Source organism: Macaca thibetana, chromosome 1 (assembly GCF_024542745.1).
Source record: "Macaca thibetana thibetana isolate TM-01 chromosome 1, ASM2454274v1, whole genome shotgun sequence".
In the NCBI taxonomy this organism is placed as follows: domain Eukaryota; kingdom Metazoa; phylum Chordata; class Mammalia; order Primates; family Cercopithecidae; genus Macaca; species Macaca thibetana.
Window position 1 is genome coordinate 134,918,102 of NC_065578.1, and position 27,899 is coordinate 134,946,000.

Here is a 27,899-nt window from a genome sequence, read left to right on the forward strand (position 1 = left end):
ATATAGTTTTGTTTTGAGACAGAGTCTGGCTCTGACACCCAGTGTCACCCACTCTGTACTCTGGGTGACAGTACAGTGCTGCAATCTTGGCTCACTGCAACCTCCACCTACTGGGCTCAAGCAATCCTCCCACCTCAGCCTTTCGAGTAGCTGGGACCACAGTTGTGTGCCACCATGCCTGGCTAATCTTTTGTTTTTTGGTAGAGATGGGGTTTCACCATGTTGCCCAGGCTGGTCTTGAACTCCTGAGCTCAAGAGATCCATCCACCATGGCCCCTCAAAGTGCTGGAATTATAGGTGTGAGCCACCATGCCTGGCCCCCATATAATTTAATATGCCAAATGAAAATAATTGGTTTGATATATCTCTTTTGGATGTTCCAGAGGCCTTCTGGAATATCCCAAAATTAGCTTGACTCAAAAAGACTTAATTTAGAATTGGATTTTGGGAAATTTGTCAAAATGTAAAAAAGTTTAAAACACTTGATTAAAATAGGATCACAGGTCACTGTGGAATAACAGTCATTGATTTAACCAGAGTAATAAAATACTTCAAAAGGCAAATATAGGTTATAGCGTTGTCAACAAAAACTTAGGTATTTAATGTTGTGAAGACTCACTTAAATAATCAAAGACCCAGGTTGGGCATGGTGGCTCACACCTGTAATCTCAGCATTTTGGGAGGCTGAGGCGGGTGGATTTCTTGAGTTCACGAGTTTGAGACCAGCCTGGGCAACATAGTGAAACCTTATCTTGACAAAAAATACAAAAATTAGCCGGGCCTGGTGGTGTGCACCTGTAGTCCCAGCTACTTGAGAGGCTGAGGTGGGAGGATGCATGAGCCTAGGTGACAGAGGTTGCAGTGAGCCAGGATGGTGCCACTGCCCTCCAGCCTGGGCAATAGAGCCAGACATCGTCTCAAAAATAAATAACTAAATAAAAATAAAAAATAAAGACCTAATAAAAGCCAAAGCACAAAAAATTATCTTGATAAAACACAAAATCGGCCGGGCGCGGTAGCTCAAGCCTGTAATCCCAGCACTTTGGGAGGCCGAGACGGGCGGATCACAAGGTCAGGAGATCGAGACCATCCTGGCTAACACGGTGAAACCCTATCTCTACTAAAAAATACAAAAAACTAGCCGGGCGAGGTGGCGGGCGCCTGTAGTTCCAGCTACTTGGGAGGCTGAGGCAGGAGAATGGTGTGAACCCGGGAGGCAGAGGTCACAGTGAGCTGAGATCCGGCCACTGCACTCCAGCCTGCGCGACAGCGCGAGACTCCTTGTCAAAAAAACAAACAAACAAACAAAACCACAAAATCTTCTTTTCCCACACCAATTGAAAGGAAAAAGAATCCTTCACATTCTCAGACCAATACTCCGAGAAAACTTTGTCATCTTAACAAAGAGCAAATACTACTTTTGCACCAGTGTACTATTAATGCTAAAGCTAATTTTAATAAAACCATTCAAATAAATCCATTCAATTTCAGTCAGGTTTGATAACACAAAATTTCCACAAACCATTTATAACCCCTTTGTTAAACAAAAATGTGTTCTTCATATCTTTTCCTATCAAACACATATTTTTTCCCTTGCAGACAAAGTTGTTTTCTTTCTAGTAGTTTAATCCCATATGTTATTATAACTTTTAACTGTTAGAATCTTAATTTCTAGAATACTAGCAAGCATTGTGGTGAACTTATATCAGCATTCTCCATTTCATAATTTCCGGAAACAATATTTCATATTACTAGACCTAAATACACTTAGCTTCTCTATACCATATAAAAACACGATGCCAAAGTGTTTAAACTTATGCTTAGTAATTAATGTTTCAGTATGCTAACTTACTTAAGACATATGGATACCCATGTGAAGGAAGCATCTGGATGAAGTCCATCTGCCAAACCCTGTGTGGCCCATTAGGCAGGTCAGAATGGCCAAGGGCTGTTCACACTGGTTTTCCAGGTTTGATTTCAAAGCGGGTCTGGCAGGCGAGGTAAGCCCTTTTAGCAAGTCCATTGACATGGCCCTACCAGTACTGTTTCATAAAAATGATCCTCTTTTCCACAGCCCCATGGCTCAATTCATGCACAATACTTTACAGAAATTTCATGGAGAAAAGTAAAAGTACAGGCCTTTTACTTGGTCCACACCAGAGTTCCTCTCTATCACTGAACCATCAGCCTGTATTTTTCCCATTGTGGTTTTTTTTTTTTTTTTTTGGCCTCTGGTGCTCAGTAATGTTCATCTTTAGTCATTGTTCTAAGATCATATCCTTTGGAAATCTTTCCAACTGGGTAACTCCATGACAGAGAATTGATCAGTAGGACTTTTTTATTTTTTATTTTTTTTTTTTTGAGACGGAGTCTGGCTCTGCCGCCCGGGCTGGAGTGCAATGGCCGAATCTCAGCTCACTGCAAGCTCCGCCTCCCAGGTTTACACCATTCTCCTGCCTCAGCCTCCCAAGTACCTGGGACTACAGGCGTCCGCCACCTCGCCCGGCTAGTTTTTTTGTATTCTTTAGTAGAGACGGGGTTGCACCGTGTTAGCCAGGATGGTCTCGATCTCCTGACCTCGTGATCCACCCGTCTTGGCCTCCCAAAGTGCTGGGATTACAGGCTTGAGCCACCACGCCTGGCCAGATCAGTAGGCTCTTAAGGGCAGCATTCTTAGCAACATTCTCAGCAAGGTGGTGTCCTCTAGCCTCCATGGAATCTAGTTTCAAATGGCCTGGAACCTTTATCATGGCCACAGCAGCAGGTATTTGTATTGCATATAATAAATCATAAGGTTCATTACTGAAAGTGAGGAAACCTGTTTCCACAACATTCCAAAATCATAAGCAACTCCAAATGCTTACCTGCTATCTGTACAAAGATTAGCAGATTTTCCCTTAGTGAGAAGGCAGGCTCCAGTGAGGGCAAATAGCTCCACCTGCTGGGCTCGAGTGGCTGAAGGCCAAGCGACTGCTTTCCCAACCTCAAAGCAAGTGGGCGTAGGATATTCACCGTGATCATCCTGGAAGTATGAACCATCTGTGAACCAGGATAGCTTCACATTGTCCAGGGGAGTTTTCTGTAAATCCTTTCGGGGAATCATAAGATGATCCACTGGCCGGGCGTGGTGGCTCAAGCCTATAATCCCAGGAATTTGGGAGGCCGAGGCGGGCGGATCACAAGGTCAGGAGATCGAGACTATCCTGGCTAACACGGTGAAACCCCGTCTCTACTAAAAATACAAAAAAAATTAGCCGGATGTGGTGGCAGGTGCCTGTGGTCCCAGCTACTCAGGAGGCTGAGGCAGGAGAATGACGTGAACCTGGGAGGAAGAGCTTGCAGTGAGCTGAGATCGGGCCACTGCACTCCAGCCTGGGTGACAGAGCGAGACTCTGTCTCAAAATAAATAAATAAATAAATAAATAAATAAATAAATAAAGATCCACTAAAATTAGACAGTCATGTGGCATCTCATCCCAGAGTACAGAGGAAGGAGAGTGGCAGGATTAGGTTTATTACAGCAAGAGAAAGTAATATGGGGAGTGGTTAACAGAAGGATCTCATAAAAGGTGAGGTGGATAGAAGAAAATGTGGCACAAAAATGGTCCAAGGAGATCCCCTGATGACTTCTTTGGTGGATTTGACCCACAGGGTGGTGGTACGGATAGCCCTCAGACAAGGAGGAGATCTGCAAGCTCCCAGGTCCCACTGTTCACTGTAGTATCATACAGGAATATGCTGATTTCCATGCTTTTAAAACTTTTTCAATTTAAATTTTCTTCAGAGACAGAGTCTCACTCTGTCACTCAGGCTGGAGTGCAGTGGCATGATCACAGCTCACTGCAGCCTTCAACTCCTAGGTTTAAGTGCTCCTTCCACCTCAGCCTCCCAAGTAGGTGGGACTACAGGTGTGCTACTATGCCAGGCTAATATTTAATTTTTGTGTGTGTGGTGGGGGGGTCTCGTTATGTTGCTAAGGCTAGTCTCAAACTCCTGTCTTAAGTGATCCTTCTACCTCAGCCCCCCAACCATGGCCAGCTGCGTGCTTTTCAGTTAAAACTGTCAGGGTGCTTCCTTGTTTTTCATATACAGAAAGGAAGAATTGGGGGTTGCATCACTTCTCGGCCTTTTGGCTAAGATCAAGTGAAGAAGGGGAGTTGCCTTAGTCTCCTGTTGATGTGACTGAATACCCGAGACTGGGTAATTTATAAAGAAAAAGAATTTATTTATCACAGTTCTGGAAGCTGGGAAGTCCAAAGTCAAGGGGGCATATCTGGTGAGGGCCTTCTTCCTGGTGGGGACTCCTTGCAGAGTGCTAGGGGAGGTGGCTCAGGGCATCACATGGTGAGGGGGGTGGTCTTTCTTCCTCTTATGAAGACAGCAGTCTCACTCCCAGGATAGCTCAGTAATCCATTAACCCATCAAGCCCCAAATCCATGAATAGATTAACTCATTCACGAGAGCAGAACCCTCATGATCTAATCACCTCCTAAAGGCGATACTTCTCAATACTGCTGTATTGAGGATTAAGTTTCATCATGAGTTTTGGAGAAGACAAACATTCAAACCATAGCAGTTGATAATTAGGGTGTCCCAAGGCTGGGGGATTTAATAAAATTCCCTGTTTGCTTGTCAAAAGCCATATCTTCTGGGTCTTCCCAAACAATGGGGTCAGGTTTGGTGGTTTTAGCAGAGGCGTTGGGCCAGAAGAGAAGACCTGGGGATACAGCAAACCTGAGAAATCCACAGAGCTGGTGCTCAGTTCTGGATTTATAGAGAATTATAGGGATTATACGGGATTATAAAATATCTTGTATGCAGTCTAGGTCTGAGTGTGGTCCACTTTCTGAAATTAGGTGGCCTAAATATTTTTCCTGGGTTTTTACCCGTTGTAATTTTTCCTTAGAAACTTAATGGCCTTTACCAGCTAAGAGTTTTAACAAGTGTACACTGTCTTCCTCACATGCTGCCTATAAGGGAGAACAGTGGAGGTCATCCACATACTGCAATAAAGTGGACCCATGAGGAAAGTGACATCCTTCAGGTTGGCCTTCAGAATTTGGAAGTAAGAAGGGCTCTCAGTGAAGCGCTGGACATGACCGTCCAGGTACACTGTTGGCCTTCCCAAGTGAAAGCAAAAGGCCTTGACTGGCCTGGCTGACCTGATGTTAAAGAAGGCACTGCACAGATAAATTGCAGTGAAGAACTTACCATCAGTTGGGATTGAGGTCAGCAAAGTATGGGGGTTTGGGACACCTGAGTGGTGAGGTGCAACCATATTGTTTATTGCACAAAGGTCTTGAACAAATCTCTACTCACAGCCATTAAGTTTCTTTACTGGCATAATTGAAGTGTTAAAGCACTGTGGTACACGACATCACAAGATTTTGTGCCTTATAAGCTGCAGTGATGGATTTTATGACCAATAGATCTTCCTCGTTTGAGGTAATTTAAAGAGTCAGGAAGTGCCAGGATTGAGTCAGTTTGACCTGGTTTGTCAAATCCAAAAATTATTTTCCCCTTTTGGGAGAAAGAAACTCCTGCATGATGTTTGTTTGCAGGCCAGGCACTCTGGTTCCTGCCTGTAATCCCGGTACTTTGGGAGACCAAGACAGGCAGATCATTTGAGGCTAGGAGTTCGAGACCAGCCTGGCCAACATGGCAAAAACCCATCTCCATTAATATAAAAAATATTTTTAAAAAAAAGTATTGACCAAGAAGGTGGACAGGAGCTGAATTACTAAGAACAAAGGAGATCCTGTAAGAGACTGAGGCAGAAAAGGATAGACAGGACTACAAAGACATCCTGAGGTTTGTTGTAGACTGAACACTATTTGTATTTATGCTTCAAGGCAGAGGCTGGTTGAGGTTAGTGGAGCTGAACCCTGGAAGTGTGGCTCCAGTAACTATAAGGACAGTTAGGATCTCATTCTTGATATTAAGAGTTATTTCCCTAACATGGTTGTGGGGAGGGATGAGAAGAATCCCTATAATTCTTTCGACTCCATTATTGAGAGTTGATATGGTTTTAATGTCCTGTCCCAATTTCATGTTGAATTGTAATCCCCAGGCTGGGCGCAGTGGCTCATACCTGTAATCCCAAGACTCTGGGAGGCTGAGGCAGGTTGATTGTCTGGGCTCAGGAGTTTGAGACCAGTGTGGGCAACATGGCAAAACCCTGTCTCTACCAAAAATACAAAAAAAACTAGCCAGGCATGGTAATGTGTGCCTGTGGTCCCAGCTACTCAGGAGACTGAGGTGGAAAGATTGCTTGAGCCTGGGAGGCAGAGGTTGCAGTGAGCTGAGATTTTGCTACCGCTATTCCAACCTGAGTAACAGGCATCGAGAGAGAGAGAGAGACAGAGAGAGAGAAAAGGAAGGAAGGAAGGAAGGAAGGAAGGAAGGAAGGAAGGAAGGAAGGAAGGAAGGAAGGAAGGAGAAAGAAAGAAGAAAGAAAGAAAGAAAGAAAGAAAGAAAGAAAGAAAGAAAGAAAGAAAGAAAGAAAGAAAGAAAGAAAGAAAGAAAGAAAGAAAGAGAGAGAAAGAAAGAAGATTGCAATCTCTATCTAGTATTGGAGGTGGGGCCTGGTGGGAGGTAATTGGATCACAGGGGTGGATGTCTCATGAATGGTTTAGCACCATCCTCTTGGAGCAGTTCTCATGATAGCAAGTGAGTTCTCGAGAGATCTGGTTGTTTAAAAGTGTGTGGCACCTCCCCCATGCTCTCTTGCTGCTATTTCACCTTCCGCCATGAATGGGAGCTTCCTGAGTCCTCTCCAGAAGCAGATGCTGCATGTTTCTTGCACATCCTGCAGAACTGTGAGCCAATTAATCCTTTTTTCTTAAAAATTACACAGTCTTGGGTATTTATAGCAATTCAAGAACAGCCTAATAAAGGAATATATACCTTGAGGGTTTTGAGGGAGGGGTCTTTAACTCTCTTTAACTTACAGCAACCTCCCTTCCAGTGTCCAGTTTTTTACAATAATGGTAGGGGCCAGGAGGATTTTGTTTGGGGGCTTCCGTTTGTTGCAGCTGGTGGTTGAGGATTTTGATAATTTTCTTTTTATTGGTATCCTCACGAAGCTGATTGGCCAACCTTACTAAATGTGGAGTGGACATGGCTCCCCATTCCATGTGGGTTATTTTAACAGGTTGGGAAAATTCTCAAGTTAGGCTATTCACAAACATAGAATTAAAGGCTACTCGGGTAGAATAAACATTTACAGAAGTCCAGAATTGTCCTTAAAGACAATGCGGAATCAGTTGTAATAATTCTGAACTGGTTCATTTGGTTTTGGGTACAAGTTGAATCTTGTTCCAATCTATGGCTTTAAGGAAAACTTAAAGATAGCTCTGGGGTTCTTTAGATTGGGAGCTTGTACCCAGTATTGGGGCATTTGTCTAGTTCAGATGGGATCCAGTTAGCTTTAGCTATCCAATGTTGGGCTTGGCCTTCATCAACAAGTGTATGAAGCAGCTGGTATAGATTGGGGAAGCCAAACTGATAGGCCTGGATTACCATGTTGAATTCATCAGCAAATCAGTTATGGTCTTCAGTGACTTTTGGGAATTCCTTGGCAATGGCTCCGAATTCAACCTTCGTCCAAGCCTTGGTCAAAGGAACATAGGAGACTTGGGATTTAGCTGGGTCATCAGTGCTCATAGGAAGGGCTGTAGGAAGGGGAGGAGGAGGTTCCAGGGAGGAGAGAGTCTGGGCCTCTAAGGCTTTTTCTTTCTTTTTCTTTTTTTTTTGGCCTCTTTTAATTGTTTACTTGTCTCAACTGGCTTTGAGACAGCGTTTTGTATAGAGGTAATTTCTGAGTCCTAAATGTGCTTTGAAGCCTCAAGATGCCAATTGTAATATGTCTCCCATTCAGACTGACACTATAGCCACGGTCTCCTAATTTAGTTCTCAGAAAAGTAAACTTCGAAAGTTTGATCTGCAAATGGCCATTGGAGCTCCAAATTATCCTTGGTGTAATTTGTCCATTGGTTTAAAAGGGTGCACAAGGGTGAGCCTGAATGTCTGGACATGGAACTGACTGGGGTCCTGAAGGAGGGTTGCCCTGCATGCTTTAGAATTTGGGAATCCCACTCCCTTTCTTAATCTCTCAAAAGCAAAAAGAAAATCCTATTGGTCCTTTGAGGAAACTAAAACTCAGGAACGAAGTGTTCTGCTTTCATAAGTATGCCTTTCACAGGATGCTTGTTTTGCTTGGTGGATGGCCTTTGCTCTAAGTTGTCTGACCTGTGACCACGAAGCCCTTGTTATACATAAATTCTCTTGAAACTGGTAGGCCCCCAGTGGTAATATTGCCTATCTGTGACCAGTTTGTCCTTTCAAAGGAGTCTTTGACTTTGGAGACTCTAATCTGTTATAAAATGGTGGTGAGCACCCCAGTGACTCTTAAGTGTTCAACCGTGTCTAACAATGTTGTGTTATTTTGCTCTCAAATGATGTTTAGAAACAATGAAAACAAGGGGAAAAGGTCTAATTTGCATGCAAGCAGCCAAAAATGAAACCAAAAGAATACTCACCATGTGGAGGCTAAAGCAACTCCATCTTGGATGCCAGTCTTCCATGCTCACTTCTGATTAACCCCAGTTCTGGGACTTGTAGGAGTGTGGACTCACCGCATATCCTGCTATAGGTCAAAACAGTCTCTTCACATTATCATAAATGTGACCATAAATCCTGCCTTTTGGAAAATTCTTATCTTTCCCTGCAGGGTTGACTTCAACTGCTCTACATATTCCTTCCTTATAAAGGCCTGAGTCTGGGGGGTAACAGTGCAGGGATCCACCATCTGCAGGCTGCCTGAGTCATGGCTTTTGTCCATAAGTCTCTATCAAATTTTTTTCCTGAGATTTCAGATTTGTCAGCCTCTTTCTTCAGCCTCTCAGCTCCCCCGGCCTTTTGCAGGTAGGTTTGCATAGGCTGTTCCAGTGCAGAACACACAAGAAAGGACGTGGTGTCAACAGAAACAAATCCCGAATAAAGTCAGCGAGTTCAACCAAAAGGAGGGAGTTTGAATCCAAGACAGAAGTAAACCACACAGAAGAAAGATTACTCATGGAAGCTGAGAGCGCAATGGACTCAGGTGGGTACCGCATACAGTTCCAGAGGTTGCCGATCTGGGAAAAGCTCCTCCTTTCTGTGTCAGCCTGAAGTTGTTAGCAGTGGTGAATCTGTATGGGTCTGCACCGACCTGAATTCTTGACACACCAAGGCAAGTTTTAGAGCAGGAATGAAAGTTTATTGTTAAAAAGTTCTAGAGCAGGAATGAAAGGAAGTAAAGTATACTTGGAAGAGGACCATGAGGGCAACTTGAGAGATTCAAGTGCGCGATCTGACCTTCAACTTGGGGTCTTATACATTGGCATGTTTCTGAGATCTTGCATCTCTTCTCCCCTGATTCTTCCCTTGGGGTGGGCGGTCCACATGCTCAGTAGCCTGCAAGCACTTGGGAGGGGCCACATGCACAGTGTGTTTACTGAAATTTTATGCATGCTCATCTGAGGCATTCTTCCCTTACCAGTTGAGTGTTCCTAGAGGAAGGTCATACACCAATTAAACTCTGCCATTTTGCCTCTTAGTGCTCCTGCTTGACCCTACTCACCCAACTCCTGAGATCTTATTTGGAAGCTGCTGTTTAACAGCTTCAGGTGTTATCTGTCTATTAGGAGACGGCGTTCCCTGGCGCCAGCTGCAATCAATTATTTTAAAGCAACAGTTTAGCAACCGCCTGATCATCACCTGGTGATCATCTGACATTCCTGGTTTGGGAGAGGGCCTCTCCTGCCCTGCTCATGTCTGCCTAACTACCTACTGTAACAAAATGAGCAAGAGAGACCAACTCTCAAAGAGTTTATTTGTGAATAGCCAAGGAATTGTAATCTAGGATGCATGTGCTTTGGTGGACCATAAGCATATTTGAGGGGTTGGGACAAGAGGAAGCTTTTGAAAGCAAAAAAGAGTAAGCGCATGTAAGATATTTTGAAACAGAAACTCTTGTTCACAGGGGCTTATTGCAGATGGTGTTTATTCATTGGTGGTGCTGGCTGTTGCTAGCAGAGGTGTAACTGAACTCAGGTCTAGGCCACTTGAATCTTGAAAGGCAAAAACTCAAGAGACAAGCTTTGGTAAAAGGAAAGTTAGCTTTATTCAAGATGCCAGCAACCCAGGGAAGGCAGTGAACTAGGGTTCAAAGACCACCATTCTGAGTCATGCTTCTAAATCAGAGGTTGTTAAGGGAAATTAGGGAAAATAATGAAAACATTCTTGTGAAATGTGGGCATTCTCAGGTGGGCGGTTAATCCTTGCTTTCTTGGTCAATGCTTTGTGGCCTTCTGTGGGTATGGTCAGGCTGGCCAATTCATTCCCAGAGTTGTTGGTTGGCATGTTTTTAAAAATCTCTGTTGAAGGTCCTCTTTTTCTGAGGCCATTTTTAGTGAATAATCTAAAGACTCAAGCAAAGTAATAATTGTATTCAAGCAAGCAAGTTTTCTTCTAACATGGAGTCAGTACTGTTATAGAGGCTCTTCTATGAAGAGCCTCTTCTTCCATGGAAGTGACTTAACTGAAAGTTCTGATACAGAAAGTCACCTGCTATGTCACAGCTCTGCACTGGCCCACCCCACTTGCCCCTGCAGTGACATAGGTCACCACTGTGCAGGCCTGGCTTTAGTCAACCCATGCCACCCCCTTGGGTTTTCAGCCTTATTGAGACTGGCTTTCTAGAAGAAAACATTTTATTTGGGAATAGCAAAAGATTGCAACCAAAGGTATGCATGTGTGATATTGTGAAATATACATATTTAGGTTTTGTCTCCATTTTGGGGCCTCAGAAACAGATATCCCCAAAATATGGTGTCAAAACATGTGGAAATGAAGAAGCTGCAAGGTCTCTCTGACCTTCCCCACCTCATGTCTCCCAATTCTCTGTCTCTCCCAAAGCACAGGATAAAGTTGTTCTCTGAAGCTCCCTTTTCCACCTAAAGAAGAAAACAATTACCTCTGGTCCCTTCCCTGAATTTTTATTAACTGAATTCATATTGCAGGGAGAAAGTCTGAAGTCAATCCACCTGGACAGATGTCACAAACCACCGCCTACCCTGTGAGCCCAGCAGACTTCATGGAGGCTACTGTATGCTCTTCAAGCCCTTTGAACTCCCCTAAAAATCATTTACTGAGCTCCTAAAATCATTTATGCTTCCCCATCTCCCTTGCCCCTAAGGGCATATATCCATCTGTACACCACTCAGTGGTGGGGTAGTCACTCTGAGATTTTTCTCCCATCATATTAATAAATTTGTGTGTCATATATATTCCTCTGTTTTGTCAGATGATTTTCAGCAAATCTTGAGGGTGAAAGCCCTTTTCTGGCATACAACACCTAAAGTCCTTGAAATCTCTATAAGTAAGGGATTTTTTGTATGCTAATGAGTTGACTGGTGGCTGGCAGCCCCTAGGTAGCTTCAGAATGGGGCTAGTCACTGAAAAGATCAAGGCAGGATTGGAATTTTCATCCTCATCCCCATCTCCCCATGTCTGGGGCGGGGAAAGGGACTGAAGGTTAAACTGAGTACCTGTGGCCAGTGATTTAGTCAATCATGCCTAAGTAATGAAGCCTCCATAAACACCACAAAAGGACTAGGTTTGGAGAGCTTGGGTAGCTGAACACGTGGAGGTTCATGGAGGGTGGCTGACCCACAGAAAGCGTGGAGCTTTCAGCCCTATAACTCGCCCTGCATATCCCTTCATCTCTATGCTTTATAATAAACCGGGAAACTTAAGTGTTTGAGTTCTGTGAGCCGCTCTAGCAAATTAATTGAATCCAAAGGAGGTCCTAGGATCCATACTTTATTGCTGGTAGGCCAGAATACAGGTAAAGCAACCTGGGCTCGAGATTGGCAATCAAATAGAGTCGAGCTGAACAAAGGAAACCCAGCTGCTATCCGCTGAAGAACTGATTGCTTGCTTAGTGTGTGGGGAGAAATACACATCTGGTGTCAGAAGCACGTTGTGATAGCCAATGATTAAAGATTTTTTTTTAAAGTGTGTTCTGAGAGTATAATGTGAAAAACTGTGTTTGTTTTAATCCACTCAGCATGCTATGAAAGTCATAGGCCCACCTGAGGAAAATCGGGAAAAAAGGGAGTTTTACAGACAAACAGAAATCCCTGTAAACTGCTTTGAAACTATCAACCTAAGAAAAAAAGTAGAGAAAATTATCTCTAAACATGTTGAGTTTACTCAGGAATGAGAAATGAGGATTATAATTCAGAATGCACAGAAGAGTGTGTTAAAGTGAACTATATATGGCCTGAGGGCTCCATATTTCTATATTTGAGTTTTTGTGGATGAACTGCAACCTAGTTTAATAGGTAGACAGGACTGAAAACTTAGGAGTATGCACCTGTAACAATAACAAAGTCTGGGCCAATCCCAGTTGCCCTACTTCAACCATTCATACCCTGCTGTGTGTTCAAACTGTGTTCAAATAAGGCAAATACTAACCTGTAACCAATCCAACTGTTCTGTACCTCACTTTCGATTTCTGTACGTCATTTCCCTTTTTCTGTCTATAAATCTTCTTCCACCACGTGGCTGCACCAGAGTCTCTGTGAATCTGCTGTGATTCTGGGGGCTGCCCAATTCACAAATCATTCATTGCTCAGTGAAACTCCTTTAAATTTAATTTGGCTGAAACTTCTCTTTTATCAGGTGGTGTCAGAAGTGGGATTCGAGGTAGGGCCTCTAGCAACCCCCAGGAGTGCTGAGTGAATATGCAAGGTACCTGCAGGACCCACTTGTGTCCACTAATCTCTTGGAGCAGCTGAGGATTGTGGGTAAGCTCTCGGATTTCAGAGCTCCACAGATTTGTGTTTTGAGCTCTCTGAGTTTCTTTGAGCAAATTTCTGATTCCAAACTGGGTTTGGAGGTCACTACAGAAACTGGGCTGGGTGGCTGGGCATGGTGGCTCACCCCTGTAATCCCAGCACTTTGGGAGGCCGAGGCAGGCAGATCATGAGGTCAGGAGATTGAGACCATCCTGGCTAACACGGTGAAACCCCGTCTCTACTAAAAATACAAAAAATTAGCCAGGTGTGGTGGCAGGTGCCTGTTGTTCCAGCTACTCAGAAGGCTGAGGCAGGAGAATGGCATGAACCTGGGAGGTGGAGCTTGCAGTGAGCTGAGATGGTGCCACTGCACTCCAGCCTGGGCGACAGAGCGAGACTCCGTCTCAGAAAAAAAAAAAGAAACTTGCCTGGGTACAGGAATGGATTTGATCTGGGAATTAACTGGCTTTGATCCAGTTAGAGGCTTTTTTACATACGACTGGGTCAGAAACAAACTGGTAGTAAGCAGTAATATTGCATGGGTTATACAATTTGGCTTTTGAAAATTCACAGGGATTTGTGTGTTCTACCCCTTTGTTTCATTTTTCTTGTGCACTTAGGTAGCAAAAATCACTGGCTAAGTTAATTAAGAGAACCTGAGAATAAAGCCAATATTTTAGGTAAAAATAGGAGTCTTAATTTCTGGAAAACTGAGTTCCTTCTGGGTTACACATTAGGCCTAGGAGGCAGCAAAGTCTTACAGAAATGGCAAAATCTTACTAGAGATAACTTACAGTGGAATGTTCTGAATGAGCAATGCATTGAAGTACATTTAAAAATAAGGGCTCTCAAAAAAGTCCCTTTTGGCTAAGAACGGGTTAGGCACTACGGAATGTTAACTGCTATTCTCTTTGGAATAACCTGCCTTGCACTCTTTGCTGATGGTTGAGGGTGACAGGATTAGGCATGTATGTACAGGATAGTGGCACATGGGGAGCTTTTTCCTCCCGAAAGGGGAAACTTGAGAGCTGATGGGACTGCAGGAAAAGATATCTTTGCTACTGACAAACAGCCACCTGAACTTTGCAGCATTGCTGCAATGAGTCAGTCTTTCTCTGGCCTCCTTGAGCTCTTCACCTTCCCCATCCTGCCACAGGTAATACTTTTCTTTCTCTACCTTTCCTTTCCTATCTTTTCTGTTACTCAGGGCAACCATCTGGCCCGGAGACCATATGTTGAAACTCCTAGTTGGAGGTTGGATTTAAGATGATGGGGCCCATCTGGGGACAAATTTAAGACTTGCCAGTTTGATATTGGCTGCTAAGCAGAGTGGCTAATGTCTGTGTTTTATCACACATATTTTGCTCTGGCCAGAATGGAAACAGAAAATTTTCCTTTATGTTGTGTCTTGGCCCCAGGGCTATGGTGCAGCCAGCTGGGTCATTAGGGCCACTCAGGGAAAGAGAACCCAGAAGTCTGTCACGCCAGCAAAAGGGTAAGAATTTCTTCCCAGTCAGACTTCTGGTCTCTCTCTCTCTCTCTCTCTCTCCACCCCCCCTTCCCTCCCTCCCTCTCTCTCTGTGCAAACTCATTGAATGAATGGTAAAAATCACTGTTTATCTCCTCTGTAAATTTTGATTAATGGAAGAAAGGATTTGTGAGGCTAGTCTTAAACTGTAGCAAATCTGGTGTGCTTTGAGTGCCTTTCTGTATTGTTCTGTCATGAAGAGGGGTACCTTAGGATAGACGCCTGTAAGCCCACTTTTCAAGATGGTTCAGCAAATTGGTCAGTTATGTCCTTGGGAGCTTGACCTTGTAATTATGTGACCATGCTTTCTCTTTTCACAATGGTGGGCCAGGTTCAGGGTTCAATCCCTAGATTAGGGGATGAGCCTTTCTCATTAATATTTGGGTGACCTTTGCCATTTTTAAATTCTCTTCCCCTCCACAAACTGTCTTGAATTTTCCCTTCTCAGAGCACCTATGAGGTTATTTTTGGTAAAGTTTAAAAGCCAGAAATATCAGCCATTTGGCCTGGCTAAAGTCAGGTAATAAGAAATTTTAGAAGGACTTTATTAAAGAGTTCTATGGTTAAAAGTCAGCTTAATTAAAAGCAGATATTCAAGCTCTAACAGCCTGGGGCTCCTTGGGGAAAACAAGAGGCACCAGAAACCCTTTCCTGGCCCTGTTCTTCCAAGGACTCCACCCTAAAGCAAATAAGCCAATTAAGAAACTTAAAAACTGGCAAAAAAAAAAATCTTACAACTACTGTAGTAATCTTCCTCTGTCTGTCTGTGTAATTATATATGTGTTGTTGTGTGTGTAATGTTTACATAAAAGATCTCTGATTGACTTGAACAAAAATAGGCACTTAAATCAAATATTTTAAAAGAAAAATAAAAACTGTAATGCCTTTTAATTCAGGTAACTTTGGTAATCTTTGGAAAATAAAAACAGCTTTAAAAATTATTGAAAAAATAAAGACATTTATTTTAGCCTAAAATTTATTTATTTAGTATTTAGTGTTTAGTCTAAATTATGCAGGTCAGATATTAGGTTTTCTTCATACTTTAAGGTCATAAACTGCTTTGACTTTTGAAAATTGTTCAACTAATTTTGGAGACATTAAATTATAAATAAGGCCTGGGAATATGTGGAATTAGCTATGCCCCCTAGCTATGAAAAGAAGTTTATAAAGAAAAGAGACTTTATATAAGAAAGTGTCTTGTAAGCTAAATTCTTGTCCTAAAGTAAAATGACTGGTTTTTTAAAAGAGGGATGTTTAAGACAAGCCAGGAAGTCCAAGCATGTCATAGATGCTCTGTGTAAGTTGTGAAATGATTCATAAAAGAAAATTTATGCACCAAAAGTGAAAGTTGCTAAGAATTACCATTATAACATGTAATTCAAACTACTGAAAAAAATAGGTTTTAAGTGTTTTTGGTTAAGAGATTATAAGAGGGCATGGTAATATAAATTTTTGCCTAATTTAGAGGGTTAAAGGATTGTTTTAAATTAAATTAAACTAAAGGTTTAAAGAAATTGTGGAAGGTTTGTAAAAATTAACCTTGTAAAAGAAATTCTATGTGTGAAAATATTGACTAAATTTAAAGGGGTATTAATTTTTCTTCCCTAAAATGAACATCTAAATAAAAGCACAACAGGGTTTTCTTAAAGCACTAATCTGCTCTTTGACAAAAATTTGTAAAGGATTATAAAAGGTTTATGAAAATCTTGCCTTATGGTCAAACTGATTAAGACTGGATATGTTTGTCTATGAGGTTATATTAAAAACTGTGGTTGACATTAATAGTCCACTAACGCAAAGGTGAAATGTGGCTTTCTCTCTTGAACAAAATTTTCATGTAATATTGAAAGATAATAAAAGATTTTGTTTGCCTTTTAAATACACTACCAAAAAAAAAAAAAAAAAAAAAAAAAAAGGTGGGAGGGAATACACAAGACAGATTATTTGGAAAGGTAAGTCTTCTATTAATGAGTAAAGGTTTTTGCCTTTTGAAAAATTTTTGAGTCATCATTTTGGCTAAATGAATGACTTATGGTAAACTGGAATTCTAGTTCATAATATCAAATATTTTAAACCTTTAACATTTTTTGTTTTTTGAGATGGAGTTGCGCTCTTGTTGCCCAGGCTGGAGTGCAATGACACGATCTCAGCTCACTGCAACCTCCACCTCCTGGGTTCAAGTTATTCTCCTGCCTCAGCCTCCCGAGTAGCTAGGATTACAGGCATGCACCACCACGCCTGGCTAATTTTGTATTTTTAGTAGAGACGGGGTTTCTCCATGTTGGTCAGGCTGACCTGGAACTCCCAATCTCAGGTGAACCACCTGCCTTGGCCTCCCAAAGTGCTGGGATTACAGGCATGAGCCACCATGCCCAGCCTTAAACCTTTAACATATTTAATAGTTTTCCCAAAATCAAATTTCATCTTCAAAATGGTCTTTTCTCTGTTTTTTTTTTTTTTTTTTTTTTTTCTTTTGAGATGTAGTCTTGCCCTGTCAGCCAGGCTGGAGTGCAGTGGCATGATTTTGGCTCACTGCAACCTCCACCTCCCGGGTTGAAGCAATTCTCTTGCCTCAGCCTCCCAAGTAGCTGGGACTATAGGCGTGCACCACTATGCTTTGCTAAATTTAGTATTTTTAGTAGAGATGGGGTTTCACCATGTTGGCCAGGGTGGTCTCAAATTTCTGACCTCAAGTGATCTGCCTGCCTCAGCTTCCCAAAGTGCTAGGATTACTAGGAGTACAGGTGTGAGCCACGACATCCAGCCCAAGATGGTCTTTCTTCTTTTTTTTTTTTTTTTTTTTTTTTGACTGGAGCTTCATTATTGTTGCCTAGGCTGGAGTGCAATGGTGCAATCTTGGCTCACTGCAACCCCCCCTTCTCCTGGGTTCATGCAATTCTCCTGCCTCAGTCTCCTGAGTAGCTGGAATTACAGGCATCTGCCACCATGCCCAGCTAATTTTTTGTGTTTTAGTAATTTTTTGTGTTTTAGAGACGGGGTTTCACCATGTTGGCCGGGCTAGTCTCAAACTCCTGGCATCAGGTGATTCACCCACCTCAGCTTCCCAAAATGCTGGGATTACAGGCATGAGCCACCGTGCCTGGCCCCAAAATGGTCTTTTCTGGCCTGTAACTTTGGAATGCTACAGAGGGCCCCTAAAGCATCCAAAAGAGAGGTAAACATAATTATTTAACATGTTAAGTTACATGGAAGCATTGTCAAAATAAAAATAATATTTAATCATCAGTTTATATTTTAGTGGACAATAATATATGTTCCAAAATTGTAGGCCAGGCACAGTGGCTCACGCCTGTAATTCCCGCACTTTGGGAGGCCAAGGCGGGTGGATCACGAGGTCAGAAGATCGAGACCATCCTAGCTAACATGTTGAAACCCCATCTCTACTAAAAACACAAAAAATAAGCCAGGCGTGGTGGCAGGTGCCTGTAGTCCCAGCTACTCGGGGAGGCTGAGGCAGGAGAATGGTGTGAACCCAGGAGGCGGAGCTTGCAGTGAGCCGAGATGGTGCCACTGCACTCCAGCCTGGGCTACAGAGCAAGACTTCATCTCAAAAAAAAAAATTTTTATAGGATTTCTAAAATTCTAATATGTCTGAGTATATACTGTCAATCATAATTATGGTTATTATGTTATTATACATGACAGAAATAACCAGATTCCCTTGAATAAAACTGCTAACCCGAGTGGAACAGAAAAAATTAACTAAATACAGGCCAGGCACAGTGACTCACACTTGTTATCCAGCACTTTGGGAAGCCAACATGGGCAGATCACCTGACAGGGTCAGGAGTTCGAGACCAGCCTGGCCAACATGGCAAAACCCCGTATCTACTAAAAATACAAAAATTAGCTGGGTATGCAGTGCAAGTCTGTAATCTCAACTACTTGGGAGGCTGAGGCAGGAGGATCACTTGAATCCAGGAGGTGGAGGCTGCAGTGTGCCAAGATCATGCCACTGCACTCCAGCCTGGACAACAGAGTGAGACTCTGTCTCAAAAAAAAAAAAAAGAAAAAATTATTTAAATTCCAAGAAAATACTTTGCCAGATTTTCATGTTAAACCAGCCAATACTAAAATTGTTTAGATATACAATTTGAACTTCAAGGTCTGAGTCAAATTACCTATGATAACCCATTAGTTATCAGTGCTATGTACCTAAATTGGAAAAAAAACTGGTATTCAAGAGGACATAAGTCCAATGTTAAGCATGGACTCATGGAAAACCAGGATGGCCACCTTGTCCCTCTTGAGACTCTAAGGCTTTTGTTATTAAAGGTTCTGGATTTTATGACTCATCATGGAAAAGATAAAATGATCCAAATTGAATATACTGATGTGGTTAATTTGTAAATTGCAAAAACTGTTTAAAACCAGTGCTTCCACAGTTGCCAGGGACAGCAGAGCTGAGGCTGCTCTCCTGGACATTGAGCAGAGTCCTGTGGCTCTCGGGCCTTTTTGAGTGAGGAGCTGCTGGGCAGCCTGGGATCATGGAAGAGAAAGCGCTAGAGGTTTATGATTTGATTCAAACTATCTGGGACCTAGAAAAGCTCAATACATTAGAAGAACTGGAATTGGTAAAGGAAAGTTACATGGAAGTTAAGGAGATAAATGAAGAAGACTATCTGGTTATTACCAAGTTTACACCAGAGTACCTCATTGATATTTGGCGATTCTTATGGGGCTGTGCTTAAGAATAAAACTTCAGCGGTGTTTACCATTTAAACATAAGTTGGAAATCTACATTTCTGAAGGAACCCACTCAACAGAAGAAGACATCAGCACACAGATAAACAACAAAGAGCAAGTGGAGGCTGCAATGGAAAACCTCAGCTTATGGGAAACTGTGGAACAGTGTGTCCTTGAACCTGACTGGTAGGTATTTTAAGAGTCACTAACCTGTAATTGATATATTTGTTTAAACTCTTTGTATAATGTCAAAGACTCGCGTTTAACACATAGATGATTTGTACCTCAGATCATTTTTTAAAGGATTATTTCCAAGCAAGATTTAATTTTAAGGTAGTACCTAATTTGTTCAGTGTATAACATTCTCAGGATCTGTAACACTTAAATGATCAGACAGAATAATATTTTCTAGTTATTATGTGTAAGATGAGTTGCTATTTTTCTGATGCTCATTCTGATACAAACATTTTTCATGTCCAATATCTAATGTGCCCAAATGTACTCAATTTAAATAATTACTCTGTAAAATAAGCAGATGATTCTTGTTTAAAAAAAAAAAAAAAAAAAAAAAAAAAGCAGCCAGGCACAGTGGCTCACGCCTGTAATCCCAGCACTTTGGGAGGCCAAAGTGAGGATCACAAAGTCAGGAGTTCAAGACCAGCCTGGCCAATATGGTGAAACCCTGTCTCTACTAAAAATGTAAAAATTGGCTGGGTGTGGTGGCGGGTGCCTGTAGTACCAGCTACTCAGAAGGCTGAGGCAGGAGAATCGCTTGAACCCAGGAGACGGAGGTTGCAGTGAGCCGAAATCAGGCCCCTGCACTCCAGCCTGGGCGACAGAGCAAGACTCCATCTCAAAAAAAATAAATAAATAAAAATAAAAAATAAAACCAATGGTTGGTTCCATATTCCTGGGAAGGTAATCAAACCTTCAGGTACATTTGGCTACCTGAAGCCAATGGGTCATTTAAACATGTATAAAAGAATTTCATTGCACTGTCATTTTCAATGCATGTTTTATGTTATAGCAGCTAATTACTATGCCAGAGTATATTTTCACCAGATAAAGAAAACTTTTTATGATTCACTGAGGACAATCAACCCCTTCACAATCTAGAACCTGAAGACTGAATCCTCTGAGAACATCAGAGAAAGACTGTCCTTCTATACTGCAACAAAACTTTGGAACCTTGAACCTTGGGTTCATAAACAACTGAGAGGGGTCCCTCTACACTCGCGGAACTGTACACCTTTCAGAATCCTTAAGGTAAAACTAACCCAGAAAGTTTCTTCCCAGAAGAAGGTGGCATCCTTGACGTGAACAGCTTTTCCCAAGATCATGGATCAAGACTTCTATCATAAGACTCTTATCTTTGAATATTTTTTCCCTGTTTATGCCTCTATGAACAATAGAAAATGGGTTCTATTATGTTCAGTTATACGGTATACTTTTATTTGTGAAGGATTTTGCAGCCAGCCTTATACATGAATAATCTTATACTTTGATAAGGACAAGATGAAGGCCCAATGTAGGTGAAAAACTTTAATTGTACATACATTTCCTCATAATCAGTAAAAACTCCTCTTAACCCACATCATGGGTTTTAACGGAATCTCTTTAGAGAACATTGCCAGGGGGCCTTCACTTTTCTAAAAGGACGTCATTTGTTAGATCCTTTTTCCTTGGTTTAGAATAAAATAGGCAATAATTTAAAATGTATCCCTCATAATAGGCTCTCTAGCAGATTCTACTGTAAAGGCTATCATTACACAACAGACTTTAAATTCTCTTGTGAAAGTTATGCTAAATAATAGAATTAGCTAAACAGAAAAGTACCTGTGCAGCTGCTGGCACTTGTGGCCTATGGAGGAATACATTAAATGTAGATTATAAAAATTCAGGCCGGGCACGGTGGCTCACGCCTGTAATCCCAGCACTTTGGGAGGCTGAGGTGGGCGGATCACGAGGTCAGGAGATCGAGACCATCCTGGCTAACACAGTGAAACCCCGTCTCTACTAAAAATACAAAAAATTAGCCGGGCATGGTGGCGGGCGCCTGTAGTCCCAGCTACTCTGGAGGCTGAGGCAGGAGAATGGCGTGAACCCAGGAGGCGGAGTAGCTGGGACTACAGGCGCCCGCCACCACGCCCGGCTAATTTCTTTTTGTATTTTTAGTAGAGACGGGGTTTCACCGTGTTAGCCAGGATGGTCTCGATCTCCTGACCTCGTGATCCGCCCGCCTCGGCCTCCCAAAGTGCTGGGATTACAGGCTTGAGCCACCGCGCCCGGCCTATCTCACTCATTCTTTAATCTATTTAATTTTAGGCGGTTTGGTTTATGCGGACCCTGGGTAACGAGCACACTCCAAACTCTTGGTATTATCCTCCCAATAGGCATAATAATAGTCTCCCTGGTGCACTGTATTCTCTCTAAGGTTTTAAATGTTTGCATGCAGCCATCTCTAGAACCTCAAATGGTCTCTCTTCAACTGGAATGAAAGAGCTGAAAGAAATATGTGACCATGAGGATACCATAACCTATGAATGATGTGCTGACACCAGAAACCCAAAATGATGGTAACAGAGTGGTGCTAAGGCCCCAAATTTTGGTCACACTCTCACCTAAGTGAGAACCTGACCAAAAAGGGGGAATTTTTTTAAAAAAACACAATTATGGGAGGCCATTGTTTTGGACTAAGCTCATGCACTAGGTCCCAACAGGCCAAACCAAACTAAAATGGAGTCACTCATGCTACATGTAACATAATCAAACTAAGGATACACATAAATCCTAGAACAGACCAGGTTTTTTCTCCTGTAAACAGAATGTTCCAGCATAAAGACATACCCTCTACTCAGTCTTTGTTCCTACCTTTGGAAAACTCATTGTTCTAATGTTTCCCAGTGGGTTTCAGGAGCAAATAAGTACATCTACAATGGTGACAGTGACAACAACTAAAGTTTTGGTCAATCTCTCAAAATTGAGAAAATGACCAAAAGAGGGGAGTTGTTGAAGCGAACTAAATATGGCCTGAGAAGGACTTCATACTTCTATATTTGAGTTCTTGCGGATGAACTGCAACCTAGCTTAAGGTAGATAGATTGAAAACCTAACAGGAGTATGCAACTGTAACAATAGCTGCCTCCTGGCCAATCCCAGAGGCTGCACTTCAACCATTCATATACTGCTGAGTGTTCAAACTGTGTTCAAATAAGGCAAACACAACCTGAAAACAATCCAGCCGTTTTGTACTTCACTTCCAGTTTCTGTACATCATTTACCCTTTGTTTGTCTACAAATCTTCCACCACATGGCTGCGCTGGAGTCTCTGTGAATCTGCTGTGATTCTGGGGGCTGCGTGATTAGTGAATCGTTCATTGCTCAATTAAACTTTAAATTTAATTCAGCTGAAGTTTTTATTGTATCAAGTGTAAACCAAAAATAAAAAAAAACTTATAAGGCTCCCCAGCCATCTAAATAGACTTCCTCCTTGGCCAGGGAACTCTTAATTTTCTTTTCTTTCCTTTTTTTTTTTTTTTTTTTTTTTTGACGGAGTCTTGCTCTGTCACCCAGGCTGGAGTGCAATGGTGCGATCTCTGCTCACTGCAACCTCTACCTCCCGGGTTCAAGTGATTCTCCTGCATCAGCCTCCCAAGTAGCTGGGATTACAGGCGCGCATCACCATGCCTGGTTAATTTTTGTATATTTTTTAGTAGATACTGGGTTTCACCATGTTGTCCAGGCTGGTCTTGAACTCCTGACCTCAAGTGATTCACCCGCCTCTGCCTCCCAAAGTGTTGAGATTACAGGTGTCAGCCACCGTGCCTGGCCTGGAACTCTTAAAATTTAACCTGAAAGACTGGTTCAGGCCATGATAAGAAGTGGGGGTCAGACATGCCTCATTATACCTCTCTGGCATTAACATCAACATAGACTTTAAGTCTGATAAACATTTTACAACCTATTCTCTCTGAAGCTTAATAGCTGAAAGCTTCTTCTGCAAATAAGAACTTTGGTCTCCACAATCATATATATATATATATATTTTTTTTTATTTTTTTATTTTTTTATTTTTTGAGATGGAGTCTCACTCTGTCACCTATGCTGGAGTGCAGTGGTGCAATCTCAGCTCACTGCAACCTCTGCCTCCCGGGTTCAAGTGATTCTCCTGCCTCAGCTCCCTGAGTAACTGGGATTACAGGCACACACCACCATGCCCGGCTAATTTTTGTATTTTTAGTGGAGAGGAGGTTTCATCATGTTGGTCAGGCTGGTCTCAAACTCCTGACCTCGTGATCCGCCTGCCTCAGGTTCCCAAGGTGCTGGGATTACAGACGTGAGCCACTGTACCTGGCCCACAGTCTTTTATCTTAACCCAGACATTCCTTTCTGTTAATCCCTGGTCTTTAGGTAAATTCAACCAATTGTCAAACAAAATTTTTAAGTCCACCTATAAGCTGGAAGCCACCATCCTCGACCCCCGCGTTGAGTTGTCATGCCTTTCTGAACCAAACCAATATAGGTTTTAAATGTATTTGATTGATGCCTCATGCCTCCCTAAAACGTATAAAACCAAGCTGCACCCTAACCACCTTGGGAACATGTTCTCAGGACCTCTGTCCTGAGGGCTGTGTCACAGGCCATGGTTACTCATATTTGGCTCAGAATAAATCTCTTGAAATATTTTACAGTTTGACTCTTTTTGTCAACAACAGCAAGCCACCAGCACTCCTGGTGAGGGAAGGGTAGAGGGAACTTTTTATCAGCGAAATGGGAGAGGTTCACAGAAGCTGCTTAGAAAGAGTTCATTGGTTCCAGAGGCCCAACGCCAAAGCTCAAAGTTGTCCTCAGTTCATTGGTGGAGCTGCCATTACTGGGCAAATGTTTCTTCCGAGCATCTTATCTGAATTACTGTAGTCACAGAGATCGTCTAAATTTTATCAAAGTAGGAGACCCGCGAATGACACAAAAGGGTTTCTTGAGAGGTTTTTCGAAAGTCCTTGTAAATAGTTCTTATCTCACACACTAAGCCTGAGCCTCCTGCCCTTCCCAGCCCTGTCTGTCTGGGCCTGACAACGTGATTTCATTCCTTATTCGTAACTTTCACAAAACAAAGGCCCTGGTCTCATGAACTCACTGCACAAAGTGACCCTGGTTCGCTGGGGGCAGATAAGCGATGCTATCTGCCTGCCCTGGTCCAAACATCTCATCTGGAATACTGCAGGCCAGTGGAAATGCCCGGAATAAACTCTGCTTACAAGGTAATAGCGAGCCTCACTGGCAATTCAGAAATGCGTGACAGCTGCTTCCTTAGGGCCCTCCCCACTCCATTTTGGTTACGTTGTGACATAAATTACTCCATTTTGAACTACAGGGTCATTCCTCAGCCTCCGCCAACCCCGCGGATCCCCCCTCAGCCCTGCTGTATCAGCCTTTCAGATCCTCCTTCAGCCTCTCAGGTCCCCCTCAGCCCGCTGCGTCCCTCTTCAGCCCCACCTTGAACTTTCCTCATCCCCAGAGATCCTCCCTCAGCCTCCCTTGATTCCCACCTCAGCGCCCAAGGATCCTCCCTCACTGCCCCCTGGGACCTCCCTCAGTTCTGCGGATCCCCCCTCAGCCTCTTGGGACCTCTCTCACCCCTTCTAGATCCTTCCTCAGCCCCGCAGATCCTTCTGCAGCTCCCCCTGGATCCTCCCTCAGGCCAGCTGGTGCCCACTCAGCCCCGCGCATCCTCCCTCCCTCAGCCCCCACCGGGGTCCTCCCGCAGCCCCACCTGGGTCCTCCCTCAGCCCAGCTGGTGCCCCTTCAGCCCCGCGGATCCTCCCTCAGTTCCCCTGCGTCCTCCCTCAGGACCCCTGGGTCCTCCCTCAGACCTCCGGGACCTCTCTCAACTCTCCTGGATCCTCCCTCAGCCCTGCGGATCCTCCTTCAGCTCCCCACCCTGGGTCCTCCCTCAGACCCGCGGGTCCCCCTCGACCCAGCTGGCCTGCCCTGGTCCTCCCGTAAGAACGGAGGTCACCTGGCCGACTCCGCCTCGCTCCTCCTACTGCCACAGCGCCCCGCAGGCCCCGCCTACCTAGGCTTCGCCCCGCCAACGAGATTACATCACACCGCGCCGGCCCCGCCCAACGGGGGGGTATATCTTGGTGTCTCACCGCCCACTCTTGCCTCGCCCCGCCATGGAATACGTCCTGCCGCGCGACTCAGCGCCTGCTAGTGACGTTGTGGGCTGCAGCGCTGCAGCACCCAACGCAGTGAGTGTGCTGTGACCTCCTGCGTGGCCTCGTCCCTGGTCTTAGTTTCCACCGGGCAGTGGGAGTCAGGACCGCCTGTCCTCAGGCCCCTCCTCAGCGACTGTGGCGGCTGCAGGTTGGCGCCTCGTGTGGGCGGGGAGCAGAGGCGGGGGGCGCTGTACTCTCCCTGTGGAGTCCGGAGGGAGGGAGGCAGGGAAGGGGACTGGGGGCTGCACCTGTACTGGGCCCTTGTCCCCATGCGGTCTAGCAGGAAGGAAGAGGGAGCTTCCCCTGAAGACCCTCCTGGACCAGCCCCAGGCTCCTGTGCTCGTGAGGCCGAGGGAGAGGGATGTCGGCATAGGACACGGAGCAGGATTTCCATTTTAGAGGCAGCCGGACCTGTCTTCAGGTCCCTTCCCTGGTGAAAGGGGTACGCCAGAGGAAGCTGGGCGCTCGGCCGCCGTGCAGCCTCGTCTCCTGGAATCTGAGTATTGGAAACTGGGCTTTCACCTCGGATAACTCAGCACAGACTCCCATGGGAATCCAGGTCACAGCAAAGCAGCCCTGGGCCTCCATTCTCCTTTAAGCAAGCATGACAATCCTCACCTGACTGGGTTTTTATTAAAACTAGCAATGACCTTAGAAAGCAAGGCATGACCTCAGCTCCACTTTTGAGGCTGCAGTCCATTTAGAGAGGTTTCCCAGACTCGGTAACGGCCAGAACAAACAGCCTGTGCCCTGCCGCAGACTGAGTCAGAATTTTTGGGAGTAGTGACCAACTTCTGCTTTTGGAAAAACCTCTACAGGCGGTTCTGAGAAGTCCAAGGGTTGCTGGGAGAGGTTGGTGAGTGGCGTGTTAATTACATGTGTCTTGGAAGCATCCTGGGCTGGGATTTGATGTGAACCCATTAGGTGGAAGAACCTTTTAAAAAAGATGTCTTCATTCTCTGCCTAGCAGGTTGCACGCCAGGGCCTGTACTTACCACCACCACGTGCCACGGGACTCTAAGGAGGAATGGCGGCCGTGGGCAGCCTGCTTGGGTAAGCATGGACTTTTAGGCCCCTGGGTATTACTGTCAGGGGCCACCCCAGGGAACCCCTCTATTCAGCAGGAAATGGCCATTCTAATCCTCCCTAGTCCCAGCTATTATCCACTGTCCCCTGTGCTGGAAGCTTTGTGCCCTTGCTCAGCCTGGCAAGCTCTTCCTGGCTAGGGGGCCAGAGCGGCTCTGACCACAGCCTGCGGCTCCTCAGGAAGCCCTGAGGCTCATCCTGCTCCTGGCATGGGTCACCAGCTCTGGTAGTGTCTCCTGTTGCCGGGCAGTGCCCCATCACGGCCAGCCTCAGTCATGTTGGACCAGTGCTTACATGTTTATCTGCAGCCTGCTGAGGCAGAGCACCGTGAAGGCCACCGAACCTGCACTCCGCCACCTGCACACATCCTCCTGGCAGGCCGACAGCAGCAGGGCCTCACTCAGTCGTGTGCACCGCCAAGCTTATGCACGACTCTACCCTGTACTGCTGGTGAAGCAGGATGGCTCCACCATCCACATCCGCTACAGGGAGCCGCGGCGCATGCTGGCGGTAAGCTTCCCTCTCCAGGTGCTTCCAGGTGCTGGGCTGGGGTTCAGGCTGTGGTGGCGGTGCTGGTGGCCAGTTGCCTTAGGATGGACATGTGGCTGTGGTCACTGTACCACATGACAGGAGTCAGGGGAGCAGGTGGTTGTTGGAGGATTGGAGGAAGGCTCAGATCCAAAACTGACTCTTAAGCGCCAAAATTAGATAGGACTAACCAGTAGTGTGTTTTTATTTTTAAAATTTATTTTTTGAGACAGGGTCTTGCTCTGTCAACCAGGCTGGAGTGCAGAGGCATGATCTCAGCTCACTGCAGCCCTGACCCCCTGGACTCACGCGGTCCTCCCACCTCAGCCTCCCGAGTAGCTGGGACTGCAGGTGCACACCACCATGCCTCGCTAACTTTTTGAAATATTTTTTGTACAGATGGGGTTTCTCTGTTGCCCAGGCTAGTCTTGAACTCCTGGGCTCAAGTGATCCTCTCACCTCAGCCTCCCAAAGCACTGGGATTACAGGCATGAGTGAGCCACCATGCCTGGCCTTGTGTGTTTTTAAAAACATCAAATCTGGGGAAAACACAGAACAATTTATTTTGAAGATTGAAAGCTTTGAAGGGAGAGACCAATAAGAATGTTTGAAAATTAAGCTAGTATAGGATGGAAAACACAAGTTGACAGGAAGGCCCTGGGCTGTCCCCTCAGTAGTTCTCAAGGTCCCTCGATCCACATGGACAAAACTTGGTCTGTCCCCTGCAGATGCCCATAGATCTGGACACCTTGTCTCCTGAGGAACGCCGGGTCAGGCTGCGGAAGCGTGAGGCTCAGTTCCAGCCAAGGAAGGAGTACAAGCAAGAGCTCAGTGATGACTTTCATGTGGAGCACTACCAACAGTTCTGGAACAGGACCAAGAAGTGACCGTGGCTCCAGCCACCCTGGGACGTTGATAAGATGGGAGGGCTGTTCTTAAATCACATATTCTCGAAGCTGCCACCTGGAGTCTGTGTCTGTCTCC

At 44.4% G+C, this 27,899-nt stretch overlaps 2 protein-coding genes across 28 annotated transcripts in view; one reads left to right on the forward strand and one right to left on the reverse strand.

Annotated features, from left to right (window-relative positions):
• GUK1 (guanylate kinase 1) overlaps window positions 1-27,899 on the reverse strand; it is a 359,169-nt gene that overhangs the window by 14,989 nt on the left and 316,281 nt on the right. The window contains exon 1 of one of the 24 annotated variants that reach the window (XM_050759372.1): window positions 25,048-25,051. The exons of 21 other annotated variants lie outside the window; for them this stretch is intronic. The gene's annotated coding sequence lies outside the window, so the exon portion shown is untranslated. Of the gene's footprint in view, window positions 1-8,908; window positions 8,913-17,244; window positions 17,249-25,047; window positions 25,052-27,899 lie in introns of those variants that run through there. 2 more of the 24 variants (XM_050759303.1, XM_050759320.1) reach the window with 2 other exon arrangements.
• MRPL55 (mitochondrial ribosomal protein L55) lies at window positions 25,190-27,883 on the forward strand. Of its 4 annotated transcripts, none has more exons than XM_050759843.1 (4): window positions 25,190-25,334; window positions 26,272-26,354; window positions 26,696-26,897; window positions 27,644-27,883. In XM_050759843.1, exons 2-4 carry the CDS (start codon window positions 26,329-26,331, stop codon window positions 27,800-27,802), a joined length of 387 nt encoding a protein of 128 aa, XP_050615800.1. In that variant the 5' UTR covers window positions 25,190-25,334; window positions 26,272-26,328; the 3' UTR covers window positions 27,803-27,883. The 4 variants fall into 4 exon arrangements, with proteins under 4 accessions (XP_050615800.1, XP_050615820.1, XP_050615811.1 ...); XM_050759863.1 differs by having other exon boundaries at window positions 25,237-25,449; window positions 26,638-26,897; XM_050759854.1 differs by having other exon boundaries at window positions 25,239-25,449; window positions 26,269-26,354.